The sequence below is a fragment of the Scylla paramamosain genome, chromosome 11, assembly GCF_035594125.1.
Source record: "Scylla paramamosain isolate STU-SP2022 chromosome 11, ASM3559412v1, whole genome shotgun sequence".
Taxonomy (NCBI): Eukaryota; Metazoa; Arthropoda; class Malacostraca; order Decapoda; family Portunidae; genus Scylla; species Scylla paramamosain.
In genome coordinates, this window is record NC_087161.1 from 13,796,946 (window position 1) to 13,818,138 (window position 21,193).

A 21,193-nucleotide genomic window follows, 5' to 3' on the forward strand; every position below is an offset into this window, starting at 1 on the left:
CCACCACTGCATCACATCTCTCCTTCATAATGATCCACCATTTTTCCTCACCACCTGCTCCGCTCCCTCCTCGCCACTCAACACTTCTCTAACAGCCACCTCGCTTCTGAGTAAATTCCACTCATGAAGATTCCTCTCTGCAAACGTAAATTGAAATAATTCCCTACATCATAGAGTTCTCCTAATGTAATAACACAATGTGTCAACCTAACCCAACTTGATCTAACGTATCCTAATCTAACCTGACCTAAATCTAACCTCGCCTTAGTTTACCTTACCTTACCTTACCTTACCTTACCTCACTTCACCTCATCTTACCTTTCCTTGCCTAGTTTATCATGAGATCGTAACTTAACACGGTAGTCACTCGTATTTTTGAGAAGAGTTACTTGAAGGGAAATCTTGTTGTTGTTCACGGAATTTTATATAAGAATTTAAACATCACACACAACCACCTCATCTCCGCCACACTTCCCAGTCATCACTCGTAACACTTCCTTCTTAGCCGCAGCGCCTCTACCATTCAAACACCTGCTCCTCACTCACAACTCCCTAACATACATCAGTGCATCTCATTACCAACCACCACCTTCTCTTTCACAGATACTCCAAGCCACTCGCAGCTCACGTCTCTGTCCCCAAGTCTCCACACACACACACACACACACACACACACACACACACACACACACACACACACACACACACACACACACACACACACGCACACACACTAATGCCCGTCCCTCACCACCCTCACCACCCACTGCCTGCCACTCACCTGCCATCCTCCGCTCCTTACGATTTACAACACGTCCATCACCCCCTACCGTCTGTTCCTCTCCTTCAAAACCCACCTCGCCTCTCAGCCTGTCACTCCGCACTGTGCTCACACTTCCTTATCAATCTGTACCATCGCATTAATACTTTTTTCATACATGACTGGCCTAGATATCAGATTGGATAAGAAATAACGGGTTCTACTCTGATTAAGCTAGATTTGAAAATGAGATAGGAGGATATTGGTTCTTAAATTGGATGGTAAGGCTGGAATACATTTTGTTACGAGGTTATTAGTTAGAACAATTAAAAAAAAAAAGGTAAATAAGAGAAGATTAGACAGATTTATGAATGGGAATGATGGGTATTCAAGTATTCAAGTTAATATTACTTAATTTCGAGTAGGAATATATGTTTAAGTCCTGACGAGATTGTTTAGCTACATTACTTTTCCTAAAATAAGTGGAATATGATAATGAAAGGAGACACAAGATGAAACAAGAGTACGTATTACGCAAACGTTCTGCTGTTGCCTTTCTTGGAGAGAGTTAGGTTGATCCCATTCACCTGCCTTATCTGTACAACACTTACAGCCGTAGTATTAGAGGAAACTAGCTACAGAATAAAGGAAAAGAAAGGTGTGATCTAATGGTATAGTCTTGATCAGAAGTCGAGTAGCACACCGCATTTCTTTCCGTAGTGTTTTCCTTCAATCCCAAGTCCACTGATCTAGTAAGAATCAATCAGTTATCAGATTTATTTATTTTTCATTTAAATTTACAAGTACATACTGACTTACTTTGGTACACGGCTTGATTTTGTAGACTAGCCCTTCTTTTGAACTTGTCAGCATATCAAAAGACTTACGGTTCAGGATACACACTATGGGGGAATGCAACAAGTCAGGTGACCATAACTACTGTTGCTGGTAGCGGTGGGTATGAATGGCTGCTGGCACGGTGATGTATATGTGCACCTAGTTTGAGTGGACACATGCATTACACCTGAACTACCACGTGTTGGCTCACTGGCTTCTTGCAACTTCTCTTACGTTCTTGTGACGGAGGGTGAAAATAAGAGACCGCCACGTGTTGACTTTCCAGTTAGCGACCCCTTGCACCTTCCCTTACGTTCTTATTACGGAGATAAAACACTTCCGAGTCTCACTAACTCCAAGATAAGGGATCTCGGAATTGACAATGGAGAGGACGATTGAAAGGGGACGACGGGTACTGACTCCGCCTCCTCTTCGTCGTCTTAATGAGGCTTATCGATTTACTGAGTGGTGTAGGGACGGGTCACGGCTGGTTCTGAGGGCCGCGGCTCACTGTTTCATGGTTACTGTATCCCATATTTGCTTTCAACACCATTGCCAGTTTGGTCTCTCTCTCTCTCTCTCTCTCTCTCTCTCTCTCTCTCTCTCTCTCTCTCTCTCTCTCTCTCTCTCTCTCCGATTAATGGAGGTGAAGTGTATATTGTGTTTGGTCATGAATGTAATATTTATCATGTTTTAAAAGGTTATGTGATGTTAAAGCTTTCACGTGTTTGTCAAGAGAATATTAGTAAGTATTTTTCTATCACTTTCTATTTATTTTATATAATTATTCTGCTTGTCTATCTTTTTTTTTTCTGCGTATCTGTTGGTCTGTTTATCGAGATCTATCTATCTATCTATATCAGCCTATCTATCTATATCAGCCTATCTATCAGCCTATCTATCTATGTCTACTTATGTCTTTCTATCTATCTGTTTTTCTATTTGTTTATCTATATCTATCTCTATATGTGGCGTATATCGTTTCCATTGCATGTCGTAACAAAACCTTGGACGTTGTTTCCAATTCAAGGCCATGTAGCGCACACCCTCTTCTGCTAATTACCTGATCATGTTTTAATGAGTACGTGGAGAAATTTCGTAAAGGTGAATTAATACGAGGATACTCAGGACGTGACGGTGAGGCCCGAATGAGTTTGTTCCTGCCACACGCTCTCAAATGTAAAGGGCTTGTAGTGTACAATTCAGGAAGCCCTTATCGTCTTAATCCTCTGACACTTGTAGGAGTTGTACATTTATTTTCACAAGGAAGTTTTACTCATCAAAAATTAAGCTACAGATACTAGAAAGCCTTACTAGATATTCAATGGTACCTTTTTCATGCGAGTCTTGTCTTTAAAATCGGTGTCTAAACTTATGCCAGACTGTAATAAGCTGAGAAAAAGTTGTAGCAGTCAGAGTTAAGGCTTCACTTTGCAAGTAACCAGAGTGGACTGTAGGAGAGAACTGTCACTGCTTCAACGGGAAATTCTAACGTAAACTTGGAGCGTCGGTTTGAAGCTTCGATCTTAACTAATGCGAAACACAGTTGGAAGCATTTTAGCATTTGCAGCAACACAGGGATCACATTTTCAAACATTTCCTGATTCAAACATTTCCTGATTAGTTTCTATGAGGCCCTAGTGGAAGTTATTGAGTTTTTCAAGAGAGTTGTCGTAATTCTAATGATAGTTCAACCAGTATTCTGTACCATCAATAGGAAAAACATTCTTGGGAGCCCAACTGATCATCTGTGCGGCCTTAGAAAACAGCTCGTGTAGAAGCGCAGGCCGTTTCAAATCACGGGTTGGTGACACGAAATTGAGAGCTGTAGTAAAATTGCACACCTGACAAATAGCCAGATTTTTACCTTTAACAGTAATATTTCTTTATTAATTCACAGCAGCTCGTCGTTGTCTTATACATGTGGTGTGTGTGTGTGTGTGTGTGTGTGTGTGTGTGTGTTGACTGGAACCTAGAAGTGGCGTTATCAGGATCTTACAGTTATGGATCTAAAACTCGGGTGCAGTCAGTCATCAGTAACATTCCCGTACATCAAATTATCCTTTTTATGATTTCTCTTTCCAGGAGTGTAAACTGTATTATAGGAAGCAGGATTACAAAAACATCAAAACACGCTTTGTACTTTCTGAGAAGAAGAAGCAACAGTATCATTCGCGTTCATCAATTTATCTTTTTTATTCTCAGTCTCTCCAGGAGTGTTTGTAAAATATTACGGTAAGGAGAATTGCATCGTACCTTCTAAAAACCTCAAAATATTGCATGAGCGTTTTGCTTCCTGATGTCCTCCTCGTAAATTGTAGTATAAAGGAATGGGGGACAAATCACACACACACTCGCTCCAAAGACTATCTGTGCACGGCATGATCGTCACTTTTGAATTGACCGTAGTATTGTATTTAGATTACGCAGCCAAGATGGAAAGGATCAGTGTATGGGTACTTCTATATAGTGATTCGAAACGTGTGGAATGAGACTGTCGAAATACATCTCTACCTATACATGAAGGCTGGCATCTCAGCACTCCTTTCCCAACACGTATCGTCACTGGTCTCGAAATGTTTATTATAGAGTATGCACCGATACCTTTGTGAAGCGAGTGTTCCTTCTGAAGCCTTGAAGCATTACATGAATCTTTGCCTTTTGGGAGATGCCTTAATAAACTGTCTTATGTGAAGGACTGAGCGCTTATCATATCATATACTTCCTGTAAACGTGAAAAGCTTACATGAATGGCTCTCGGTCTGTTCTGAAGCCTTGAAACACTACATAAATCACTGGCCTTCGGAAAGCGTCGTCTGTTGTGAAGTATTAAGTGCCAGTCCTCTCTGAAAACCTCAAAAGCAAACGTGAATCGCTGTCCGTATATTCTGAAGCCTTGAGATATTACATAAATCACTGACTTCCGGGAGGTGCATTCGTACATTGTCTTGTGTGAAGGAATGAGCTCTTATCCTCACGTGCGCCCTCTGAAAACCTCCAAAGCTACCTTCAAAAGCTGGCGGTGTATTCTGGGGATGAAAACATTGAAGGCGCACTCATACAAGGTGAAGAATTAAGCACACATCCTCACACGCCAAGATGAATGGTTCGCTGTGTACTCTGGGGATGGGTGCAGCTCACGTAAAGGTGTTCTCTTTCCAGAATAACCTTGAGTCTTCATAATTAATAAGCCCCGGCTGGGAGATTTTCAGCTGCCCCACTGCCCTTTACACTCCCGCCGCCAACCACTCTGTTGTGAGCACCGTGGACGTGGGCACTGCTGCCAGCGTAGGTGTGGCTGTTGCTTCCTGACTAAACTAAAGTGCTTTTCTGAAACACGACATAGTAAACACCTAAGAAAACCTGAACACATCGAAGGCAAACGAAAGAAAATTAAGTTGACGGGAAATTTTGCGGCATGTGGAAGCTTTAAATGCCGTGAATGATCCCTGGCCAGTGCGCAGCGCTGTGTTTACATCCCCACGCCACCATGCGATCTCACCTCTTCGTTCCCCTGGTCAACCCCTTCGTACCCAAAACCCACGGAGTGTACGTTGTCCTCCAGGAACCACAACCGAGAGTCCGTGACATCTCCGCAGGGCGCTCAAGGACTAAGGTAAATACTACTGCTGGCCACACTCACGCGCCGCCAGCACCTCCAGTCCACGAGGGTCACACGGGTTGGTGATTAGGTGATGTTGAGGCGTGTGAAGGTTAATGTTGTAATGAGGGTGCTACGTTTTTGTTTTTCGCACTTAGGTACGCGCACACACCCACAGGAACACAGGGTAAGATGGAGAAGCAGTGTACTGGTTTGTAAGTTTGTAAAGACAGGATTTTGTAAGTAATGTAGTCATTTTCTTTGTTGTAGTTGTTGTTGTTGTTGTTGTTGTTGTTATTGCTCTCCTCCCTTCTCCTCCTCCTTCATCACCCCTCCACGTCCACACCTGCACGCCAAGAAGGCACTCAAATAAAAATATTGTATAAAAAAATGTGTGTGTGTGTGTGTGTGTGTGTGTGTGTGTGTGTGTGTGTGTGTGTGTTTAAGGGCGAGTGAAGGTGATGATTTAGAGTGTTTTTAAAGTTCATGTGCAGACCATTACCACGCAGGAATCGCTCCTGGACAGGGTGTTGTCAGAGTCACTCAGCAGGCGCGGCGTGGTGTGCCGTCATGAGGAAGCCCGCCACTGAATAAAGAACTGGAAGGCACTCAGAACGCATACTTCACCAGCCTCGGAGGGAAACTTCTGCCGGAGGAAAATTTGAGGGAAGCGAACCTCCAAGGAGGAGAGAGAGGCAGAGAGAGAGAGAGAGAGAGAGAGAGAGAGAGAGAGAGAGAGAGAGAGACAGAGAGAGAGAGAGAGAGAGAGAGAGAGAGAGAGAGAGAGAGAGAGAGAGAGAGAGAGAGAGAGAGAGAGAGAAACACTCAACATCCTCGGTCTGTCCTTTACTTATAATCTGAACTGGAAACTTCACATCTTATCTCTAGGCAAAACAGCTTTTATGAAGTTAGGCGTTCTGAGATGTCTCCGCCAGTTTTTCTCACCCCACCAGCTACTAACTCTGTACAAAGGCCTTATCCGTCCATGTATGGAGTATGCTTCACATGTCTGGGGGGATTCCACTCATACTGCTCTTCTAGACAGGGTGGAATCAAAAGCTTTTCGTCTCATCAACTCCTCTCCTCTAACTGACTGTCTTCAGCCTCTCTTTCACCGTTGCAATGTTGCATCTCTAGCTGTCTTCTACCGCTATTTTCATGCTAACTGCTCTTCTGATCTTGCTAACTGCATGCCTCCCCTCCTCCCGCGGCCTCGCTGCACAAGACTTTCTTCTTTTTCTCACCCCTATTCTGTCCACCTCTCTAACACAAAAGTTAACCAGTATTCTCAGTCATTCATCCCTTTCTCTGGTAAACTCTGGAACTCCCTGCCTGCTTCTGTATTCCCACCCTATGACTTGAATTCCTTCAAGAGGGAGGTTTCAAGACACTTACTCATGAATTTTTGACCACTGCTTTGACTCTTTTATGGGACTGGCATTTCAGTGGGCATTTTTTTATTGGATTTTGTTGCCCTTGGCCAGTGTCCTTCCTACATAAAAAAATAAAAATAAAGTAGTAGTAGTAAAAAAGTAGTGCTGCTGTTTGACGGAAATTCGTCTGCTAAACGTATAGACACGTCACTCTACGGAAGTCACGTGACCAGCGGAAATATTTCCGGAATGCTGTTTTCGCCAATTTTATGAATGAAACAAATATTGTATTAAGAATAATGTTATGAAACTTAACAATTCAACCCGTACCGTTGTTTTAGTTGCGGACTTAACGCATTATCTGTCACTGTTAGACAACCAGAGGCTGTCAGTGATATTTGCCTGCGGAAACTGTCAGAAGAGACCCAGACTTCTTTCGGTTAACGTGGAATTCCTGCAGCGTGAAGCATTTTGAGGTGCCACATCTATTACCAACACGTACTGCATCTTATATAATATGAGTGTTACTCTGTATTACAGCTAATATATTAACATTATCGTTGTTTCACTCTTCTGACAGTGCAAATAGGTATGGTTAAGTAACCCTTAAGTTTGTTTGTTACCTACCCTCAAGACAGAAAACGAAGTGAGGATGCAAACGTACACTTATGTGAAATGTATTTATCTTGTATGCTATCCAGTAAACGTACTTTGATGTAACTGAAAGTATTTTTACAACAGTTATCATCATGGCTACACGTCATAGTTTCCAAGAAAAGTGGTTGTCAAACGATTTGTTCAAAGCATGGCTGGCGAGAGTTGAAGGAGACAAGAAACGGGCGTACTGTCGAGCGTGTCACAAATATTTGACAGCAGAAATTACTTGCCTTAAGCGTCACTGTAAATCAAGGCAGCATACAAACTTAAAAGAAAGGCGGCAGACCATACCAAGAAATAACGGTCAGTCTCCCCAACCAGGCACATCTCAAAATGACCAACAGAACTTCCACATTGAAGATCACGACTATCATGCACCTCCCCTTGCGACAGGTGGTGTGACAGGTGGTGTTGCTTACGCAACAATACTTTTGCCAGTATTCCTAGCGGAACATAATCTACCGTTCATCATTTGTGATCACCTCATAGACTTAAACAAACGAATGTTCCCAGACTCAAAAATTGCTGCTGAAATGTCCATGAAAAGAACGAAGTGCACAAATATTGTAAACAAGTTAGGTAAATTCTCCAATGAGTGTTTGGCTGAGAAACTTAGGAAGTGTAAATTCAGTATTATTGTTGAAGAAAGCACAGACTGTAGTGAAACAAAATCTTTGGCAATTATGACAAAATATTTTGATGAAGAAAAAAGTGGTATCAAAATTGCTATGTTGGACGTGTAGATGTATATAATGGTGCCAACGGTTCAACTGGTCAGGGTTTGTTTAACATAGCAAAACAGTGTATGCTACTTGATAATATCCCATTAGACAATCTGACTGGTTTCGCATCAGACGGTGCATCAAATGTGATGGGTAACTACAACAGCGTCACCAGCAGACTGAGAGAAGAATGTCCTGGCATTACTGTCTTTAGATGTGTCTTCCACAGCATCCATTTGTGTGCTAGTGAAGCAGCTAAAACCTTGCCTCGTGCATGCGAGGAATTGCCACGAAACATATATGATTATTTTGCACATAGCGGAAAGAGGAAATCTGAGTTTCGGGAATTCCAGGGTTTCTGCAATTTAAAACCGCATAAAATACTACATGGTAGTGCAACAAGGTGGTTATCATTACATGAGGCTGTGGCAAGGGTTTTGGAGCGGTGGAGTGCCCCAAAGTTGTATTTTCAGAGTAAGGTTTATGATTGTAGGTTGCTGGCTGTTGAAAACATTAGGAAGGCACTAGAGGATCAAGCAATAGTCTGCTATCTACATTTCTTGAATTACATTTTGCCACATGTAAATAATTTTAACTTAGTGTTCCAGAATAAAGGCCCAACACTTTATTCGATTCATGACAAATATCTAGCCTGTATCGGTTTTTGGTACATTCCATTTGTCAGGAGCATTTACTCTGTAAAGTTCCCTTATATGATATCAACCCAGCAAACGGCAGCCTACACAAACCTGTTCATCAAATTTACCTTGGGGCAAAATTACACTCGTTGTTTCAGGCACCAGAATATGTGAATAATGTAGATATGATGACTGACATCAGGTTAAGATGTAGGACTTTTCTCATTGTACTATGTCAAGAAATCAAGAAAAGACGACTTAAATAATAAGTTATGGATGTTGACACGATATTTGCATCCCGGGAAAGTAATGGATCCCACCGCCAGGGCAAACATGTCATCCCTCAGCGACTTAATGGATGAACTGCCAAGGATCACCAATATGTATAATTTACAGGCTGTTCATAACGAGTGGAGAACTGTTCAGTTTTATAAATTCCCAGACTACTCTATGTTCATCTTATGACACTTACAGACGCCATGGGAAATTTCCAGTACCGGACCTTTGCTACATTTGCGCTTAATGTCCTGTCGCTTCCAACTTCCAATGCTGATGTTGAACGGCTATTCTCTAAACTGAATATCATAAAGCGAAAACATAGAAATTGCCCCCATATGAATACTGTTAATCATTAATGGCTTTGAGTGAGATTTCACTTCAGCAAGGTGACTGTACAACATTTGAACCTAGTTTAGAAATGTTATTGTGTGTTTGCAACTAAATCTGATCATGCAGTATTGTTCATGTTGGCGGGTGATCACTTTATTTACTGTACATATAGCTTTCTACACACTAATTATCCTTTTTTCTGCTAAACTAATTTATTTCGTTTTGATAATGAATATATATATATATATATATATATATATATATATATATATATATATATATATATATATATATATATATATATATATATATATATTTTTTTTTTTTTTTTTTTTTTTTTTTTATTTATTTATTTCCCATATGGCAAAATTTCCTCAAAACTTTGTTTTACATATGCCTTTTTTTCTTAAATCTGCGTATAATTGCTACTTTATTCTACATTTAGACCAGAAGTATTGGAAACACATTGTCGTTGACTTACAAGCTCTCAGCATCACATGGATAGATGGACAGAGACGTTGTATCACACCATTAGTTAAAAATGCACAAGTGGCGGTTTCTCTCTCTCTCTCTCTCTCTCTCTCTCTCTCTCTCTCTCTCTCTCTCTCTCTCTCTCTCTCTCTCTCTCTCTCTCTCTCTCTCTGTACCATATGTAAAAAATGCGCTATGTCTAGAAGCGATAGTGATGTCATCAGAGATAAGGCCTGGGAACGGAAGTTGTAGACAAACGACAAATATCGTACCGCTGTTTTTTTTTTTTTTTTTTCGTGCTGGTAACAGATGATCCTGCACTATAACTTCCATGAATACACAAAGGGGGTATGAAATGAATTACTTAGGGCAAAAACAAGAAAAAACAGGAGTGTAGTTACGCTGTGGGAAATGTAGTGAAAAGCCTTTGCCAGCACGTTTTTAATGTGCCTGGTGACACGTATAAGCATTATATCAGCGCTGATATCATGGCCTCATCACGGGAATTCATTAACACTTGTTGTATCAGGGCTCATGTTATGGCCTCATCGCGGGAGTTGATTAACACTTCTAGCAGTTCTTCTTACTTTATCTAGCGAGGACATTTGTGCACGGGCTGGGAAACGTATCCTGAACAAAAAAAAAAAAAAAAAGGTCTTCTGCTGAACTGACTGTCATATGATATAATTTTTTTAAATCTACTGTTTTTGTAAAAGACCAAGGAAAAAAAATGAGTGACGACGACAATTATTATCCTCGTCATTTTTTGGGGGCATTACGTTTATTAGACAGTGATGAAGAAATCGAATACAATGAGAATGCAAATGTAGATAACGAAGGCGAGGATCTATTTGCTAGTGACGATGAAATTAAAGGAAGTAATGAAGGAAATTATTCACAAGTACTGGAAGAAGCAATTAATACTCAGTATCCTTACCTTTGTTATGCATTAGGTTGAGGTGACTTTCGCGAAGTAAGTCAGGAAAAAATGATTCTGAAGAAAATGAAGAAAATGATAATGCTAATACTTAGTAGAAACCCATGATGTATCCATATATGATGACGATGAAAACGAACAAAATGATGGTGACAATGAATCACACAGTGACGGACTACATCATTATCTTCGTCATCTCTTTTTTGCATCAGGTTTAGAAGGCAGTGATGAAGAAAATTAAGGTAATGAAACTGTCAGTAGAAAATATTAAAATATGATATTGAAATATCATATTTTAAAAATATGATATTTAAACGCGTTTAAAGAGTAACTGCTAACCATTCATTCCACAGAAGTGAGGATTCTGCTGCAAGGCGAGGGAGAGGCATGCAGTTAGCTGAATCCTAAGAGCAGAGTGAAAAGAGCGATAAAAGACCGCAACAGAAGCTACATCGTGGCGGACACGAAGGATGAAGACAGTCAGTTAGATGACAGCTAGCTGTTCACTACATCATTCCGACTGCAACTGCCAAGGTAAATATACCATAATGTATATTTTGAAATTTCTGAAATGCAAGGAAGGCTGAAACAATTAATTTTATGTAATTATACAAAATGTTTCTGCATACATAGTCAATTTACAGAAGTGTCTGGCTAAGTGTCGTAGTTTATCCCGTTCTCTTTAGTTTTTACATCAATAGAAAACGGCGGAAATTTTACGTCACTGCCAGCTACGGAAAAACGGCACCACTGCTTCACAGGAGGATGTGACGCACTGCACCATGTTTATATACTTTTATGGGACTTTTATGGGACTGGCATTTCAGTGGGCATTTTTTTTATTGGATTTTTGTGCCCTTGGCCAGTGTCCTTCCTACATAGGAAAAAAAATGTATTAATTTAAATTAGAAAATTTTTCAACATTTAGTATTTCCTTATAGAAGAGGAACTTTTTGTGTCATAGAAAAAAGTATAAGGGCTTTCCAAAAATATTCATACAGTTTTTAAGAAACAGGAGGAAAGACGAGTGTGTCTCGCAGAAATAGCCATTTACCATTGTACTGTAACAGTGCGACACCAGACATGGCCTCAAAACGAGCCAGGAAAGCTCCAGTTTGGACCTACATGGACTAAATAATGCCTGACGCTACTGTGTGCTTAGTGTGCAAGGACACACTTAAATATGATGGAAATATTTAAAGTATGATTAAGCATTTCCTCACGAAACATCCATTAGAATACGCGGAGATGCGGGAAGAGTCTGTGCCAGATATGGCTGGGAGTCAGAGACCAGCAGGAGCATCATCAGCCACGGTGTAGCCTACTTTATATCAAACGATTGACAGGACTCAGTTCTACAAAAAATACTCTGCTAAGAAGAAGGAACTTGATCACCTTTTAATGAGAATGATTGTTCAAGATCTTCAGCCACTATCTATAACTGAAGATAAAAGAATTTAAAACTTTCGTTCATGGCCTAAATCTTTGGCATGAGATGCCTAGTCGCAGAGTGTTGTTTGTCACTGTCACAGCACACTTCATTTCCCATGATTTCAATTTTAGATCTGTTGTATTGGAGACAGTAATAACGACAAAAAATCATGCAGCACAGAATATAGCAGAGGAACTGACACATGTATGCAGTAAATGGGAAATTCTAGACAAGGTATATTGTGTTGTTACTGACAATGCTGCCAGTATGAGCTCAGCAATAAAGAACATCATGAATTTGCGTCATCTTCCATACTTTGTTCATACACTAGATTTAGTTGTACAGGATTCAGTGAAAAATGTAAGAGAAATGCAAATAACAAAAGATAAAGTAAAACAAATTGTTGTCTTTTTCCACCATAGTGTTAAAGCCTCTGACAAACTGAGCCAGCTTCACCTACAGCACGGTGTTCCGGTCAAGAAACTAATTCAAGACGTAGAGACTAGGTGGAACTCTGCTTTCTATGTGCTGGAACGCTTCATTCAGCAAAGTGATCTCGTCACCACTACACTTTGCTTGCTGGGAAAAAATGACTTATGCTTTTGCAGTGATGAGCTTAACCACATAAAAAAAAATGCAATTACTGTATTAGACTATTTTGATGATACAACAAGGCGAGGAGTTTCTGGCGCTGGTGTGCTTGATAAAGCAAATGTTTGGGATTCGAGATTCTGCTTTTGAACGCGAATGTGTAATGAACCGATCGAAAATTATTGCATGTGTTTTACCTATATCTCGCTCCTGTGTGCCTTCATTGCGTAGCTTTTCAACAGGTCTGCTCCTTCAGTGTCCCTCTTGTCATCTAAAAAATTACCAAACCCACAACGTATCCTTCATTTTCATTCTTGTCCTTGTCACCGTCGTCGTCCTTGACCTCCTCCTCCTCCTCCTCCTCCTCTTCCTCCTCCTTGCTCTTGTTGTTGTTGTTGTTGTTGTTGTTGTTGTTGTTGTTGTTTTTGTTGTTCTCCTCCTCCTCCTCCTCCTCCTCCTCCTCCTCCTCCTCCTCCTCCTCCTCCTCCTCCTCCTTTTCCTTCTTCACCACCACCACCACCACCACTGCCCACATCCCCTTTACAGTACCACCAGTCCCTTGAACAATCGCCACCCCTCACGTAAGCCCATAACCCAACGCTAACACCTGCCTCCCCTTGGTTCCTGTTGCATAGGGAGGTGTTCCACGCGCCCTTCACCACCCGGTTCTGCACGGCCTGGACGGGGCTCCTCTGCCCGCTCTGCCTCGCCTGCCTCTTCTGCTTCAGGAGGGACAAGGACTCACTCAAGGTCTCCCTCAAAACCATCGCACAGAACTTCAGGGACCGCGGCATCACTTTCAGTAAGTTGAGAGAGAGAGAGAGAGAGAGAGAGAGAGAGAGAGAGAGAGAGAGAGAGAGAGAGAGAGAGATCATTTCTGGCTGCGCGTTGTAATCCCACGCTCACGGCGGCACAACAGCAAGGAGAGGCATGTCCCGAGCCCCGCCTAAGGACAATGTCTCTCTGGGGGATTTCTAGGGATGAGCCGCCCGAGCTGGCTGCCGCCTTGTTGTCCTGGGCACTGCTGAGACCGAGGCTAGGGAGGGAGGGAGAGAGGGAGGAAGAAAAGGGACTTAGCTTGGAGGAAGAGCATGTCTCTGTTTTATTCTCTTCGCACGGATGATTGTTTCAATAGGGGAACCGAATTAGTTTATTTATTTGTTGCGAGAGATCAAAGCGCGATACATACAGTTACATGTGTGTGTGTGTGTGTGTGTGTGTGTGTGTGTGTGTGTGTGTGTGGGTGTGTGTGTGTGTGTGTGTGTTTGCGTGCGAGGCAGCATCACAACACACACAGAGGCCGATTAGTGGTGTTACATCCCTGAGAGAGTGTCACGGGGACTAAGGCGGTTATGAGATGAAAGATGGGCGAGAACTTTACACTCCAGAATAGATTCCAGCGCCTGATGTGAGAGAATCGGGAAGGCGTGACTTCACCTTCAGACATCGCAGCGATCGTGCCTCAGCCATGCAAGTGAAGCAAGAGTCGAGGATAAAGTTGCCTTGATTTGGCTTGGCAGGTTGTCAATGCGGCACCACTTGTTATTATTCTAGCGACACATTATGAAATTCCATCCAAGTCAGCTGCCGTTGAAGGATAAATGACAAGAAAGAATATTTTCCTAGCAATAAAAAAAATTAATGTGTTAAATCAGAAGGATAGAAGGACACGATAGAAAATTTGTAATATATTAATGGTGAAGTATTACGAAAAGACTCAACTAAAATAGCTTTCTTAACAGATGTTAACACTGCAAAGAGAGAGAGAGAGAGAGAGAGAGAGAGAGAGAGAGAGAGAGAGAGAGAGAGAGAGAGAGAGAGAGAGAGAGAGAGAGCTGGGAAACTTTGAAAAATAATTGGGGATTGTTTTACTAGCTTTGGGACACAACCCACCAGAATAATGAAAACTGACATGAAAAAAAAAATGTGTGTATATATATATATATATATATATATATATATATATATATATATATATATATATATATATATATATATATATATATATATATATATATATATATATATATATATATATATATATATATATATATATATATATATATATATATATATATATATTTCGAGTATTAAAAGATGGACGAGGGTGATTCTTGGTTAGGATTATTGTTGGTAAAAGGAATATTTTCAGTGGGGAGAACTAGTTTTCTGTCTTGAACGTGCGAGGATCATATTGTAGTGTTATATGTTGTTATCGTCCAAAGTTTTAGTGTGTTAGGCACAGACAGGAAGGCCTCACGCGTGGAATCGATAATAGTTCAGAGGAAAGGAGGAACAGCAGCATTAAGAAGGATGAGGCTACGTCGATGAGGCTACGTCAGAGAAACACAGGAAAGAAAAGCTCCTGGCGGGGTAACTAGAATGATTGGGTTTTAGAAGATCATGGACGTTGCCTGCAGGATGAAGGGTCTCGGCTTGGCCTCGATGAATAAAAGACAAAGGCAAAGCTGACTGGACAAAACTACAGTGGCAAAAATACGTGAGCAAGACAATAGAGAAGTGGGGAGTGTACTGATGCAAGACTGATGAACATTAGACACTGTGTTCTTGATTAGCAATGGAAGGTCGGGTCAACAATGTGAAAAACTAGGATGGAAAATATTAGTATAAGCGTGGCTAGAGAACACAGTGTTGCAGGAAGTCAAAATATCGAGAAATATGAAAAAAAAAACATTGTATAATGAAGCTCTGTTGTGGAAGATCAGGAGCAAAGCTGATGAAAACTGCGTCATCATCATCATCATCATAAAATAAGGAAGGCTTCTGAAAATATTATCGAAAGAATGCAACGTGCCGAGAGGGATGGAAATGATGAGAGACGCGCACAGTATTTCTATTGACTGTAATTTTTGCTTCCCATTCTCGATATTTTTGTGTCACCAGTTCGACGTTTTTGCGACAGGAACATGAAGGAGTGTGCGAACGTTAAAGTTTCACAAAGCAAAGAACGCTTTCGGCAGAGGCAAGTTAAAGGCAGCAGAGAGTGAGGGATGCGGGGCCACTTGCCTCGGTGCAATGGTTGGCGCTGAGGTGACGCGTGGTGTGGTGACCGCCTCCTACAGATTTTACCTGGTTTACGTTTGAGGAGTGTGTGTGTGTGTGTGTGTGTGTGTGTGTGTGTGTGTGTGTGTGTGTGTGTGTGTGTGTGTGTGTGTAAACGTTAACTCAAGTCGTTTCATTTCCTCACGTCACTTACACTCTAGAATTTGACATGTTAATAGAGACGTGTCCTTTCATCCCTCGAGGAGTGACGCCCGCCTGCCTCCCGCTCCAGCACGGCAGGTAAAGAAAACGAGTCTGTTCCCCGCCTCCCCTGGGATACCTGTTGCAGCCCCGCAGATTGGAAAGTTCTACATTAATTTTACCGAATCTCGTAATCTCTTGGTAAATAGGAAACGGCGAGCAACAAGCGACCTTTCCTGGTTATTCATCACGATTCGAGATTACGAACTTAAATGTAACTTGTTTATCAATGCACTGGTAAGGACTGGTAAGAAAAGTATGGGACGTTTTCAAAGTTTGTAGAGTTGGAGGCAGCTTGTTGGAAGGAGGGAAGCGTTTCTGTGTATATGGCAGGGCATGTGTGAGAGTGGGTGGTGGAGTGAGTGGAGGGAGGCATGCAAGATTAAATGGAGAGGAGGTGGAAGAGGTGGATTGTTTCAGGTACTTGGGATCAGGTCACAGTGGACACGAGAGTTGAGACAGAGGTGAAGTGCGGAGTGAAAGAAGCAGGAAAAGTTCTTGATGGACTAAGAAAGATCCTCAAGCAAAGGACACTGGGTGTGAGTGTACAGAGAGAGAGAGAGAGAGAGTTATATGTGGGAATAGTGGTATCCGCTGTGCTGTGTGGTGCTGAAACATGGAACACGGGAGTAGCGGAGAAGAAACTGTTAAGTGTACTGGAAACCATGTGTTGGAGGAGTGTGTGTGTGTGTGTGTGGAGTAACGTGGTGGGATCGATAGAATAAGAAATGACGAGGTGAAAAGAACTGGTGTTTTGAGAGAGTTGCCTGGATAGTACATGTTTGTGTTGTGATGCTTTAATTGGCCTGTGGAGAGAATGCAAGAGAGAATGGTAGGCCTATATAGATACCAGGGAATACATTATTATTATTATTATTATTATTATTATTATTATTATTATTATTATTATTATTATTATTATTATTATTATTTGTTGTTGTTGTTTGTTGTTATTGTTGTTGTTGTTGTTGTTGTTGTTGTTGTTAGTAGTTTCTTCAATTTTGTTAATTCTAATTAGTTAATCAATTAGAAGAGGGGGACAGCTGAATGTCACTGAAGAAGAGTGGATAGTTGTCTGGAAGTTTCATTTACCAGAAAGAAACGGACGTGATTCTGTATTTACCCTGCTGTGCAACTGGGGACACAGGTACGAAACGTGACGGTCACAGCAATTGTGGCAGCCTGATGGCGCTGCTCGGTGTGACAGGTGTAATGAACCCTCAGTGCTGCACACGGTACAGTTTATTCTGAGTCCGATCACGTCTATAATTAAATAAAACTCTCAACACCATAAGTATGTTGTTTTGTTGTACCGTCACTTTTGTAGCATCAGTTTGAGCTGCTCATTACAAATGTCATCACGCTCTGTCTACTGCACACTTAATGTATTGTACACTTACGTATATTAGTGATGTGGCGGTATAACCTTGATATCCAGGATCAGGCTGGTGAGTCTGTTGTGGTACCAAGAGCTCTTGTCCGCTGCAATGTGGCTGGTGAGTTGTGTTGGTTATGTAACGCTGAGGGGATGGTGTCCTGAGGGGACAGTGTCGGAGTGAGAGGCTGCCATTTTGTGGTTGGGGCTGCGGTGGTGTTGTGGTGTTATTGGTGTCCTTGGGGAAGGTGTTGTGGCGTTACAGGTGATCTATGGTGATGTTGGTGATGTCTTGTGAGGTTTGAGGAGGTAAAATACGGGAATTGTTATTTGGGGACGCGGTGACAGCGTCTGGGGAAATTCCCGCAGCTGGGGAAAATATTTCAGCGGCCTTTGAAGGAGTAAAAGGGTTTTAGTGGTTTGTGAAGTGACGGGAATGTCAGGTATTGATGTGCATAGCCTCTGAGCAATAAGGGAGGCGATATAAGAGCCTCAGTAAAAGGGGGAATCTATGGTGAGTGAGTGAGTGGGATTTATCCTGTGTTGGTCTAGGCTAGAAATTTGTTCCCTAATTTCCTTTAATGTGTACTACCTCAATTTGTTTGTGAGTTAACATTATTATTAGTATATCCTGTTATTATATAGAATAACTGTGTTTTCCTCCCCAACATTGATGAGGCAGTGAGGTGATTTCTGGCGTGCTGTGCCGAGGTGAGGGTTTGTGAGAGGGTTTGATAGCTGGCGATTTCTGATAGGTCGGCTAGGTACTCGAGGCCTTTAAAAATCCACACCTTTAGAACTTTCTGGGATCAGTGTGCCGTCCACTTTCTTGGAAAGATAACCGGGATCGTGACACGTATTGGGGCTTTGTGAATGAGCGTGGGCGACAGGTGCAGAACACAGGTCTGTGTGTGTTGGTGACGACCACCCTTCTGCCGTTAGGAGTGTGGCGAGCACCACAACACCTGACCACCACAAGGGTTTCATTATGGCACTAACCATAGGTCACCAGCTTTTAGTGTAAACACCCTCACGACTCACTCTACCAACTGCTCCTCCTCTTCCCTCTCATCTTCACTCATTCACTTCTTCCTTCTCATCTTCACTCCTTCACTTCCTCCCCTTCCTTCCCCGCCTCCTCTATCCTCTCATCTTCACTCCTTCACCTTCTCATCTTCACTCTTTCACTTCCTCCCCCGCAAGCGGTAACAGCAGTGCTACTAAGGGACTACAAGTCAGGAGCCGTGATGGTCTGAACTCTGCATTTCCTGACAAATGTATGAATTGTTCTTTGTTACTGAAGTGAGAAAGCATCTGCAGGAGGTAACTCAGCCCTTCAAAGGATACTTTCACCATGGAGAGGTTACTGTGGCACTGAAACGGACACGGAATCAGTTTCTCTTCAACAGTGATTCCGCTGATGGCAGTGATGTCTTGAAAGATTATTTTGCTGAGCTGCAGGCGGGTGACACAATGTGAATTGAATTTGAGTCATTGCAGCCAGGAATCGTTTGTAGCATTACATATTGTCATGATCACTCACTATCGTTGCTGTGTTTGTAATTATGATGCTATTTTATTAGATAATATTATGTGTGTGTGTGTGTGTGTGCGTGTGTGTGTGTGTGTGTGTGTGTGTGTTTGTGTTGTGTGTGATGAAAGATGATCCTCTCTCCCCAAAGAGGTCCTCTTCCGTGTGTGTGTTGTGTTGTGTTTGTGTTGTGTGTTGTGTTGTGTTGTGTGTGATGAAAGATGATCCTCTCTCCCCAAAGAGGTCCTCTTCCGTGTGTGTGTTGTGTTGTGTTGTGTTGTGTTGTGTGTTGTGTTGTGTGTTGTGTGTGATGAAAGAAGCTCCTTTCTCCCCAAAAAGGTTCTCTTCCGTGTGTTGTGTTGTTTTGTGTTGTGTTAGTGTAAGTAAAGCGATGATACAACGATGATTACATGATGCAATACGTCCCACGATGATAATACACGATGATAATACACGATGCGTTCTACGATGATAATACACGATAATAATACACGATGATAATACACAATGATGATACACGATGCGTTCCACGATGATAATACACGATGATAATACACGATGCGTTCCACGATGATAATACACGATGATAATACACGATGCGTTCCACGATGATAATACACGATGATAATACACGATGCGTTCCACGATGATAATACACGACGATAATACACGATGCGTTCCACGATGATAATACACGATGATAATACACGATGATGATACACTATGCGTTCCACGATGATAATACACGATGATAATACACGATGATAATACACAATGATGATACACGATGCGTTCCACGATGATGATACACGATGCGTTCCATGATGATAATACACGATGATAATACACGATGATAATACACAATGATGATGCACGATGCGTTCCACAATGATGATACACGATGCGTTCCACGATGATGATACACGATGCGTTCCACAATGATGATACACGATGCGTTCCACAATGATGATACACGATGCGTTCCACAATGATGATACACGATGCGTTCCACAATGATGATACACGATGCGTTCCACAATGATGATACACGATGCGTTCCACAATGATGATACACGATATATAGAGGCGAACCCTTCTCCCCTTCAGGGTCCATTTAAATCTAATGGGCAATGTCGTCGACGCTTGCAGCCCCTCACAGTGAGCGCGAGGTCATGGTGACCAAGAGCCACCCACCATTCGCCGGACACTGCCATGGAGGAAGCACAGTCCTCCCCTAAAGGGCTCCTGGGCTGGCAGTATTTGCCGTAGGGCGTGTGGTGGGGTCTCCTTGGGCTGTCAGGGGCTGCGAGTGACACTAACAATTTCGTAGGTGGAGCAGAAGAGGAGGCTGGCGTGGACCTTGGGCCCAGATCCAGCCAGCTCCAGTCGGCCGCCTGCTCCTCCACCGCGTCCACCAAGTCTTTCCCCGGCCTGAATAAATTTGGTCCCAAGTTTCCGAAAGTGATTTAATTTTGCAGCGAAAAGAAAATTGCCGACTTGCGATGAAAAATGAGTTGGGTTGACGCGAGTCGAGGAATCAGTTTGCCAGCGAGGCGAGGTGGGAACCTTTTCCTGTGAGCGCCTCTGGTGTTGCCTCTGTGTTTGTTGTCCTCAAATGTGCGTGTGTCTGTGAGGCAATCATTCATTAGGGCAGTGAGCTCTGCCTGCCTGTTCTGCCCTCTTCAAGCGAGTTAGCATTAGAGAAAACATGAACGATGTTGTGTGTGACTGTCAAATGTGATCCAGCAGGTCTCACACTTTGAGATCAATCTCTTGGTCTTCAAAGGAGGAACCGCCTGGAAACACTGCCTGTATCTTTCTCTGCACCAATCTTCCTAGCATTTAACTTTTCATTAGTGTTCATTGTTTTGATGTAATAACTCGAATTCCTTTTATTTTCAAATTCCACTACGTAACGTGTAGTGCTTCAGCTTAACAAACACAGGGATAGATATACTATAGTTTATCTTACACAAGGGATCGTTTTCTGTGTCATCGCAAAAAAAAAACTGGGCAATTTCTGGATATACTGACATATTATGAACTCAGTGTAACAATCATTACGCCAAGTGGCTGATGATAAGTACTTACTACTACTACTACTACTACTACTACTACTACTACTACTACTACTACTGCTACAAGTAGTGCTAGCAGTGTTATGGACACTGAAGACTTAGACGTATTGTAAAGTCTCGAATGCCATTAAATGGCAATAAAAAAAGAGAGGTTACATAAATTTGCGACTTGGTACAAGTTCGATAATTTTTATTACGAGGTATATTGTTGTTATTAATATTATTAGTAGTAGCAGCAGTATTAACAATCTCTTTGGCTAAAAGCAGTCACAGTGGAATAAAGTGAGTATTTCCCTTTGCTTATACAATTAGCGGTT

General features: G+C 42.0%; 1 protein-coding gene across 7 annotated transcripts in view; it reads left to right on the top strand.

Moving 5' to 3' along the window:
• Positions 1-21,193, top strand: part of LOC135104966 (uncharacterized) — a 95,615-nt gene that overhangs the window by 35,621 nt on the left and 38,801 nt on the right. For 5 of the 7 annotated variants that reach the window (XR_010270626.1, XR_010270625.1, XM_064012799.1 and 2 more), the window contains 2 exons: positions 10,959-11,139; positions 13,264-13,430. Coding sequence is in view for 5 of the 7 variants with exons in the window: in XM_064012799.1 (XP_063868869.1) it covers positions 11,094-11,139; positions 13,264-13,430 (213 nt within the window). In the remaining 2 variants the exon portion in view is untranslated. Of the gene's footprint in view, positions 1-4,140; positions 5,214-10,958; positions 11,140-13,263; positions 13,431-21,193 lie in introns of those variants that run through there. The other 2 variants (XM_064012801.1, XM_064012802.1) reach the window with 2 other exon arrangements.